The 9,604-nt window shown below is 44.7% G+C and overlaps 3 protein-coding genes across 4 annotated transcripts; 2 read left to right on the top strand and 1 right to left on the bottom strand.

The window, feature by feature from the left end:
* The first annotated feature begins 3 nt into the window (after positions 1-3).
* LOC117891060 lies at positions 4-4,463 on the top strand. The gene is made up of 5 exons (XM_034796232.1): positions 4-2,022; positions 2,306-2,415; positions 2,819-3,000; positions 3,064-3,304; positions 3,384-4,463. Exons 1-5 carry the CDS (start codon positions 40-42, stop codon positions 3,526-3,528), a joined length of 2,661 nt encoding a protein of 886 aa, XP_034652123.1. The 5' UTR covers positions 4-39; the 3' UTR covers positions 3,529-4,463.
* A 449-nt stretch (positions 4,464-4,912) lies between these two features.
* On the bottom strand, positions 4,913-7,376 carry LOC117891066 (ras-related protein Rab-2A). Of its 2 annotated transcripts, XR_004648611.1 has the most exons (5): positions 7,220-7,376; positions 6,413-6,572; positions 6,011-6,347; positions 5,753-5,939; positions 4,913-5,266 (listed from the first exon to the last, which is right to left on the bottom strand). XR_004648611.1 is itself a non-coding variant. In XM_034796239.1 (4 exons), the coding sequence occupies exons 1-4, from the start codon at positions 7,263-7,265 to the stop codon at positions 5,841-5,843; spliced, it is 642 nt and encodes a 213-aa protein (XP_034652130.1). In that variant the 5' UTR covers positions 7,266-7,376; the 3' UTR covers positions 4,913-5,840. The 2 variants fall into 2 exon arrangements, 1 of the variants encoding a protein (XP_034652130.1); XM_034796239.1 differs by having other exon boundaries at positions 4,913-5,939.
* An 860-nt stretch (positions 7,377-8,236) lies between these two features.
* Positions 8,237-9,330, top strand: LOC117891065 (MOB kinase activator-like 4). The gene is made up of 3 exons (XM_034796238.1): positions 8,237-8,551; positions 8,609-8,982; positions 9,049-9,330. Exons 1-3 carry the CDS (start codon positions 8,492-8,494, stop codon positions 9,284-9,286), a joined length of 672 nt encoding a protein of 223 aa, XP_034652129.1. The 5' UTR covers positions 8,237-8,491; the 3' UTR covers positions 9,287-9,330.
* The last annotated feature ends 274 nt before the right edge of the window (positions 9,331-9,604 follow it).

Below are 9,604 nucleotides of genomic sequence, written 5' to 3'. Positions count from 1 at the left end.
AAACCGAAACACTTAAGTAGCACTTATCGAGGCCCAATCATGGCCAAGCCCACGACGGCTCCCAGCGTCTCCTCCAACAATAACAGCGCGGAGGCGGCCAACAACAACAGCCAGCAGAATGGGGGAGCCTATCAAGTGCTGCCAGAGAGCCCGGTGCCGGCCCCGACCAATACACCACTGAACCGTGCCATCAAGCACGACCTGTTCCCGGAGGTGACGTTCTGCAATCTGTCAGCGGAGGAGCTGGCCGACGAGGCCGGACACAGTCGTGTGGTGCGCACGAGCATCATAGCCATCGACGGGGAGGGGAACCTCACCTGCCTGATGAACGGAAGCCAGGTGAAGAAGCGCAAGCGGCTGATATCAAACGAGTCGGGCGACTCGATAGACTCCAGTTCGACGGAGAAGAAGACCCCGAAGATGCCCGACGGCGGCTACGGCTGGGTGGTGGTGTTCGCCTCCCTGGTGGTCTCCCTGATAGCGGATGGTCTGTCCTTCTCCTTTGGCCTGATCAATGCGGAGCTGCTGGAGTACTTTGGGCAGTCCACCTCGAAGACGGCCTGGATCTCGTCACTGTTCTTCTCCGTTCCCCTGCTGATGGGGCCCATCTGGTCGAATCTGGTGGACAAGTACGGATGCCGCAAGATGACCATCATAGGGGGCTTTGTGTCCGCTGTGGGGTTCGCCATGTCCGCCTTCTGCAACTCCATCGAGATGCTGATGGTGACGTTTGGAATTATCTCGGGCCTGGGACTGGGCATTGGCTATGTCACTGCCGTCGTCTCCATTGCCTTCTGGTTTGACAAGAAGCGGACCTTTGCCACCGGCATCGGAGCCTCGGGCACGGGCATCGGAACGTTTGTGTACGCCCGTCTCACCTCATACCTCATCGAGTCGTACGGGTGGCGAGGAGCCACGCTCATCCTTGGTGGCACCATGCTGAATGCCTGTGTCTGCGGCGCCCTGATGCGGGACCCCGACTGGCTGATCGAGGAGAACCGCCTGGAGAGTCGCTCCCAGAGCGTGACCACCTTCTCCAACTCGAGCGTGTGCCTGGAGGAGATCAAGAAGCTGCTGGACACGGGCATCACCAAGGAGGCTGTCCTGGACAGCCTTGTGACGAAGAACAACACGGAAGCCAACCAGCAAATTGACGATCCCTTGGACACGAGCCTCAAGCGTTATCGCAGCGAGATGTTTCTGCCGACATTTCTGAGCATCCAGGAGCTGGACAGCATATGTGAGGTGAAGAGCCTGAGTCGGCGTTCCCTCAGGCACAAGGAGGGTGTGGAGGCGCCGTCGCGTGAGAATCTGCTGTCCATGTCGTCGGGAGCGGGTGGATATCCTCCGTCTACGGCCATCATTGGCTCGCCGGACGACACCCTCATGGGCGGAATAGCGCAGGAGGCCATGGAAGCGGCCAAGAAGAGCTATCTAGCCTCCATCGAGACCCTGTCGCCGTCGGAGAAGCGCTCAAGTCCCATCGGCTCGGTACGCTCCTCGGACGAGGGCTATCTTACCCAGAAGCACGCCAGCTCCCGGTACTCGCTCAACGAAAATCTCTTCATGGCCAAGCACACGACTCCGTCTATCTCCAACCTGAAGGTGAATGGTCTGCGCCACAACTCGGTGGACATCCTCAGCGAGGACATGCACTGCTACTACAAAGACGAGACATTCGCCCTGCTGGACCATGGCCGACGACCCGGCCCCACTGTGATAGCCATCCCGGGACGCGAACAGACGGCCAACAACGAGGTGGCCCTGCGTCGCGCCCGTCTCGACAGCATCACGGGCATCCGCCGACTGTCCAGGTCGAAGAAGCCCAGCCAGTACCGCTCGAATCTGCGCCGCAACATTTCGATTCGCAACTCCAACTTCCTCAAGGACATGCGGATCCATCGCAATTCCATACACTACCGCGGGGCCATGCTCAACACGCACCGCTACCGGCTGCGGGCGTCCTCCTGCCCCAACATCTACCGCAACTCGATGACCACCATCGCCAAGGAAGAGGAAGATGTAAGTAGTCTCATTCCCTGGTTCTCCCTTATCAGCGGGCTTTGGCATGACAACAGCCAGCCAAAGGCCTCAGCTACTTATTGAGAGTTATCAGCGCTCACTCGTGCTCACTCACTCTCTCTCTATATTTGTACGTTGTACATAATTGGACTATAAAAGCATCGTACTATACGCCTGATAAGGTGCCGTTTAGGCTTCCGTATTGCCTACTATTCTATTTACAAGAAGAAAAAGAAAACCCTAAAGAAAAGTTTGGTTCTCCGTGTGTTTTCCCTTTCCACAGACCTGGTACGAAAGCTTCGTGGATACAATGAAGTCCGTCTTTGATTTCTCAATGTTTCTCGACCTGAAGTTCGCCCTCTTCAACCTCTCGACACTGTTTCTGTTCATTTGGTAAGTACTCAACCATACGCTACCCTAGCCTACCGATTAGCAAAGGCCTCGGAATCTGCGCAGAGCGCGAAGGAGAGCAAAATGCTAAAATTAATACTTAGATGAATGCGCCATAATTGTACAGTTGCCAGCAGATGTCGCAAAGCACTTTTTGGCAGTTGTTCAAAATGTTGTTGTTATACAATGAATGAGCAACAAATGGATCAGCAATAAAAATATATGAAGAGCACTCCCAAGATCAATATTATCGATGAGATCACAGATGGTTCACGCATGGATTTGAACTACTCCATATTCAGAGCATAAATGTGACATCTCGATAAGGATACTGGTTGAAAATTAGTTCAAAGAAAACCCTTTTCTGATAACGCTTCTAATCTCCGTTTTGGGGCACGTTCCGCAGGTTTATCATCCCATATCTGTATTTGCCCGACTACATGAAGCAATATAACTACGATGTGAATGTGAGTGCCGTTCTGATATCAGCTATTGGCATTGCCCAAACGGTGGGCATGATAGGACTGGGCTATGTGGGCGACCAGCCCTGGATGAATATCAACATATGCTACTCCCTCTGCATGCTGGGTAAGTTGAATGCTTTGATCAAGAGATCATTTCTCAATCAATCTTCTTGTATTTTGTTGACAGTGTGCGGAGCCTCTGTGTTCTTTATGCCGATGCTAATGACCAGCTACAATGGTCTATTGACCATGTGCGTGATCTTCGGGTTTACCTTCGCCAGCTCGTTTTCGTTTACGCCCAGCATACTGGTCAGTATTGTTGATTTGGATGATTTCACATGTGCCTACGGTCTGGTGCTGCTGGTGCAGGGTGTGGGCATGATAGCCGGGCCACCCATAGCGGGGCTTATATACGAGTCTGTGGGAAGGTATGTAGATAAAAGTTGAATGCATTTTGTAGCTAAATCAATCCATGACTAATTTGTTTCTTATTGCCATTTCATTTAGATGGGACGACTCCTTCTACTATGCGGGCATATTTATAGCACTCTCCGGCGTCTGCTCGTATATGATCGAGTTCTGTGAGAAGAAAGCACCTAAGGAGAGTGATAGTGATGTCTCAGAGACTAAAAAAGCTCAACTTTTACACTAGATTTATGAATTAGACATGATCCGAAGGCGGACTGGGCCTGAGCCTCGGCCAGGACCTTGACTGCTCTAGGTACTTCAAATCTGATAAGCTGTAGCCTAAAACAAAAAGCATTAGCATTAAATGTTATCGAGTTTCTTATGTCAAATGGTCTTGCAGCCATAAAATCCGAGCAGAATTGTAACTGAAACTAAGCCTATTTCATAAGATTGTCTAGCATGTAAGCCCAATGATTGACTTGAAAAATAGTTCTAGCTATACACCATACAAAACATACATAATATATATAGATATATACACCTTATATATACTTACATACATAAAACTATAGCCGCAATAGGGCAACTACTAATCGAGCCAGTTGTAATCACGTCTAGACAAAATGTTCAATTTTCAATCAATATCAATGCAGTGCATCACTGCCAGGTGCAAACGGGTCCCCCTCAATTGTCTTCTTTATAATGGTAAAAAAACAAAAAGAAATGTATACCAACATATTGCCTAGATTTAATTGCCTTAACTTTCGTACGAATATTGATTACATTAACCTTAATAAAAGAACACTCAATAATCAACAAAAGCAACCAATCTACATAAGTAACGTATGCAATAACAAACGACAATTTCCAATCGACATAAAAACTCATAATACTACTCGTAAGTCTTTGGCGCATTTGTCTTCAAACTAACATTAAAACTTGACACCAATCGACTATATAAACAGTAAATATATTTCAAGGCTATGATGGAGAGATCCTGATCCACAACAAAATCAATTCAGCATAAATATTAAACATTTTTGAATGCGTTTTTATACCATTAGAAATTTATTGAATTGTTCTAAAATTATAAACCACAACACATACGAGTAGAGTCGACAAGGTCTTGTCTTGCTTGGAAATCCAAATGAATATAAAGTTCAAGTATTATTGAAACAAAAACAAAATACATATTTATAGAAACGGAGAGTAAACTCACGAGGAAGCACACTGAAATCTAGTTAGTTTTCTTTTAAACATAGGCACACTTCAATTTAGAAGAGAGTAAAAGGCAGACCAGCAGGACCTATACTATAGCGTAGTTATTGTTGTTTTCGAACTCTAGCAAATATGTACATACACACACACACACACACACACACACATACAAGTAAATTGCAATTATAAAATATTTACATGAAATAAATAATTATTTAATGACACCATTTACTAGTACATTTATGCATTTATATTTTCAGATTCAGGCCAAGGTAAATTCCCGCGATTGATGTTGTTTTTTAAATATTTATTATGTATATTCATGATTCCGCATTGGGTTTTGGGCAAATACAAATATTATAAATAATTTGATTTACGTTTAAAGTTGTATATTTTTCGTTTTTCTTCTGTGTTTCGCCTTTAATTTAATATATGTATGTATGTCTGTATATATGTATGTTTGTAAACCTCGTAGAATACTAAATTGATCATTGAATCGCAGCATTTACGTTTACATTTATCCCATTTTGATGGATGTTAAATAACTTCCTTTCAGCTCACACGTGTTTGGATATTATGTTATCTTTCGTTTTTGTCTAAACTTATTAATGTAAAGCCGATTATTGCACAACAAAATCGAAAGAAAGCAAATGCGTTGAAAAGGAAATATATAAAAAATATGCATATCATTATGTAGTATGTAGATGGGAGTGGGCAGACACCCATTGCAAAATGGGGGCGTGGCGCGGCGTGGCAGGGCCTCACTGAAAACAAATCACAATGAGAGAAATTCACATATTTTCAGCATGTCTCTATAATAACACATCATTTTGTCGGCTAGACCCCAATGTATAACTATGCATCTCTGATCTGACCTTACACAAGGATAATAACTAGCAAACTAATTTAAATATAGTACACAAAAAACATACATAAAACATTTATATATTTGCATGTCTTGTTAAAGTTTATAAAATTTAGAAATCACGCACGATACGACACACATTTACGCATACAAATGTTATATGTTATCTGTTTTGGTTTATTTGTTTCGATTCTCTCGTTTTGGTTTTTTGTGTCTAGTTTGTTTTTTGTTTTCATTAAAACGTAGCTGAAGTGTAGTAAGAGTTTGCTGTTGAATTTGAATGATTTTAACATTACGCTTAGTGTTTTTTGTTTGCTATTTGATTTTCCTGTGGTTAGTTTACTTTTGAAGTTAGAAAACAAGATATCTGTGTCTCAGCTAGTACCTTCTATTAGTTATTCCCTAGAGTAGCTTTTACAGAAGCGGCTACGTCTATCCCCAAGGTTTTGCTGGCAGGCACCTGCCGCTTACTCCTAGCAGCAGCCACTGTTTGCAGCACCAGCTGCACCGCCAGATCCAGGCAGCGAGGGGTTTGTGGGGGAATGCTGTTGGCCGATTTTAATGCCGTTCGCCTGTGGAAAACACGTGTTTAGAATGTGTGGATTGTAGATGAATACAAATGCCGAAGGCCGTGCTCATTTACCTCATTGTTTATATCGAACACTCCTTCCTGTATCTTCTCGTAAATCTCTTTGGCGGTGTTGATAAAGGCCTCCTCCACATTGGCCGCTGTGCGCGCTGATGTCTCCATGAAGACCAGTCCATGCTCACGTGCAAATGCCTCGCCCTCCTCCTTTTTCACCTCACGCCTCGAGTCCAGATCGCTCTTGTTGCCAATGAGCATGATCACCATGTTTGAGTTCGAGTGCTGACGCGCATCCTCCAGCCATGTGGTCAGATGGTTGAAGGTCTCACGCCTTGTGATGTCGTACACCAGCAATGCCCCAGCAGCACCACGATAATACGAGCGGGTGATTGATCTGTTTAATGCCAAAAATGATGTCACATCACATTGCATAACGAATACGGAATATTGATCTTTCACCTGAAAGCCTCTTGGCCTGCTGTGTCCCAGATTTGCAGCTTGATCTGTTTGCCATCAATGGTGATCATGCGTGCTCCAAACTCCACTCCAATTGTCAGATCGTGCACTGGCTGAAAGCGCTTGTCCGTGAACTGCAGCAGCAGACATGATTTTCCGACGCCTGAAAAAACGAAGAAAAGTTAATTGGCAAAGAGGGAAAGTTTTTAGCAATTAGCCTTTGTGTTGAAGTTTTCGCCATATTTATTTCGGTACTATAAATATTAAAGTCTGCATCTGGATCCTGAACTTCCGCGATGCAGAAGAATAACCGACAACAGCTGGTAGATATCCTGAAATGTGTAATCCGCACTGATAAGCGAATGGCAGGCAGCCCTCTGGGGCGGGGGGCAACCGACTCTTTGGCAAAATCTCTCAACCAGTGGGGGTTGTTGGTTGAGTCAGCAGCAGGGTTTTCAATGTGTGGGCTGTGGCTGTGGCCCCCCTGTGCTACAACCCCCGCATACTGTTAACTTCGTGCACAGTAAACGCCCGCCTGCCTCTATGCCTCTACCGTTGTTATGGCTTTATTGATTTTTCCTTTGGCTGCCCGACTCCTTGGATATTTTCATGTGGCAGCTGGAGCTGGGCAGCACAGCCACTGTCAATGCATCAGATCTTCATAGATGGAATCTTGGGGTCTTGACCCCGAGCACACTGCGCAGTTTACCGTTCTACCTTTGTTTTGTTGTTTAATTGCCACACAATTTTGTGCAAATGTCAAGTTTTTCCACTATATGGGAGGATATTCAGGTCTACTGCCCAACTCACCAGTATCGCCAATGATAATGTATTTGAACAAGTATGCATAGGACATGATTGCAGCTGGTTGGTTTAAATCACACTTCTTTTAAACTATGATCTCGTAATTTTACAATTAATACGCAATTCTTGTACGTTTTTGTGTTGTGATGGATGACGGATAGTGGTGCTCGGTGTGACTTGCCCTCGGAAAAATACCGAAAGATACTTAATCATTTTCGAAATGTACCATAAATATACCGATAAAAAACTATTCTTTTTCTACCCCGTTTTGAAGATGCGAACTACCATATACGAATCTGGATCTGATGTTCTAATTCTAGTGTTCGTTCGGAAAACAACTCTTTTTTGAGTTAAAAATTTGCAGTAACTTTTTATAATATTCAACACAAAACTGAAGTACCTGGTCAATGCGGACTCATCTCTGTTTTTTCACTGTGTCAAAAGCTGGATGCTATGAACCCGCAATTCATTTTAGTTACTTGGCGACTGAAAAATGAATTTCGGTTTCATAGCATCCAGATTTTGACACAGTGAAAAACATGGAAACCAGTAACCTTCTGCTGACTTCTGTTCGCCTGGTACTTTGTCTGAAAATTTTCCTGTTTTCGGCCAGGAAACAGGGAACAGGAAAATTTTCAGACAAAGTACCAGGCGAACAAAGCAGCTTCAAAAACATAATTGTACACTAAGGAATGGAATTAGGGTATAGGTAGGGTCCATACTCCATGAACATGCATGTTGGTGGTATGTAGAAAATGTTTAGTTACCGTGTAGTTTATATGTAAAGAACTACCATTTTGTTGGCCGTCTTGGTTTAGTCCTGATTTTATTGACAATCGAACAGTTGAATCCATAATCCACAATCCAATCCGTTCATCAATTGGATACATTTATATTTTCAGAGCTTATAGTCCCAACTTGCTTGTAATGTTGAATCGAATATCAAATTTTCAGCGGTTTATTTTCGGTATATTTTTAAGAGTCAGGCGGGTATACTTTATCGACAAGTCCGCGGTCACACTGTTTGTGAATGAAATTTTCTCGCACAAAGCGAAGTGTTTTTTAAATTACAATTAATTGAATCGGGATGTGTAAACAGAAGACCATTTAAATCGTAGAGCCTAGAGCACAAAGCTAGGATAGCCTCACAACTGAAACGATTACGCAGGCAGCTGTGTTTCGGGATCAAAGTTGCTTTGTGTGGCCTGCTACTGATTTTCTCGTCTCAGGCGTAGGCAAAGGCGTTGTGGATCATCGCTGTTCGAAGGAGGGTGAAACATGAAGATGGCTGACGGCTCGACAATATTGCGTAGGAACCGACCTGGTACAACATCAAAGGTGAGCACGCACTGGCACATATCATATCGAAAGCTACAACCTGTCGTTTTTGATTAGGACTTCTGTCGCTGGCCCGATGAGCCGCTGGAGGAGATGGACAGCACGCTGGCTGTGCAGCAGTACATACAACAACTGATCAAGCGAGATCCGAGCAATGTCGAGCTTATATTGACCATGCCAGAGGCCCAGGACGAGGGGGTGTGGAAGTACGAGCACTTGAGACAATTTTGCATGGAATTGAACGGGCTGGCTGTGCGCTTGCAGAAGGAATGCTCGCCGTCGACTTGCACTCAGATGACGGCCACCGACCAGTGGATATTCTTGTGTGCGGCCCACAAGACGCCAAAGGAGTGTCCAGCGATTGACTACACTCGTCACACACTGGACGGAGCTGCCTGTCTGCTCAACAGCAACAAATATTTCCCAAGCAGGTAGGCGCCGAAAAGTTATCTTGAGAACACAATTCGAAATTATTAATGGTTCCTTTGTCTGCACAGAGTTTCCATTAAGGAGTCGTCGGTGACCAAGCTGGGGTCGGTGTGTCGACGCGTTTATCGCATCTTCTCGCATGCTTTCTTTCACCATCGTCGCATTTTCGACGAGTTCGAAGCAGAGACGTATCTATGCCACCGGTTTACGCATTTCGTCACAAAATACAATCTAATGTCGAAGGAGAATCTGATTGTGCCCATCAGCGACGGAGAGAACGCTGCACCAGGCGAAAGCGAGGCTTAGGCGGCAGCAATAAAGTCATTCTCATATAACAAAAAACACAAAAACACGCGTAGGCGCGCTCATACACACACATTTATTTATATTAACTAATAGCTTGAACATTTGTTTTCGCTTAACCCGACAAATCGGATTCAACTCAAAATGCAAATGCAAATGCAAATCTTGTATGTATGTAGTTTAAACGTCAAATATATATAAAGCCACACTACATAACGAAAACTAAGCAACAAAGGCATACAAAAACCAACCAGATGACAACAGGCCCAACCCTTCCCCGCTCCCTTGATAGCCACACCTGATCTTAAGTCCGCAATTATT

This window comes from Drosophila subobscura, chromosome E, assembly GCF_008121235.1.
Source record: "Drosophila subobscura isolate 14011-0131.10 chromosome E, UCBerk_Dsub_1.0, whole genome shotgun sequence".
Lineage (NCBI taxonomy): Eukaryota > Metazoa > Arthropoda > Insecta > Diptera > Drosophilidae > Drosophila > Drosophila subobscura.
This window is presented reverse-complemented; position numbering and strand designations above follow the sequence as displayed.

Coding starts and splice junctions, on each gene's coding strand:
- LOC117891060 (XM_034796232.1), top strand. CDS start 40: ATGGCCAAGCCCACGACGGCTCCCAGCGTCTCCTCCAACAATAACAGC. Junction 2,023..2,305: donor TCGCCAAGGAAGAGGAAGAT/GTAAGTAGTCTC, acceptor CCCTTTCCACAG/ACCTGGTACGAAAGCTTCGT. Junction 3,305..3,383: donor ATATACGAGTCTGTGGGAAG/GTATGTAGATAA, acceptor CATTTCATTTAG/ATGGGACGACTCCTTCTACT.
- LOC117891066 (XM_034796239.1), bottom strand. CDS start 7,265: ATGTCCTATGCATACTTGTTCAAATACATTATCATTGGCGATACTG. Junction 6,573..7,219: donor CATTATCATTGGCGATACTG/GTGAGTTGGGCA, acceptor TCGTTTTTTCAG/GCGTCGGAAAATCATGTCTG. Junction 6,348..6,412: donor GCAGGCCAAGAGGCTTTCAG/GTGAAAGATCAA, acceptor GGCATTAAACAG/ATCAATCACCCGCTCGTATT.
- LOC117891065 (XM_034796238.1), top strand. CDS start 8,492: ATGAAGATGGCTGACGGCTCGACAATATTGCGTAGGAACCGACCTGGT. Junction 8,552..8,608: donor GACCTGGTACAACATCAAAG/GTGAGCACGCAC, acceptor GTTTTTGATTAG/GACTTCTGTCGCTGGCCCGA. Junction 8,983..9,048: donor AACAAATATTTCCCAAGCAG/GTAGGCGCCGAA, acceptor TTGTCTGCACAG/AGTTTCCATTAAGGAGTCGT.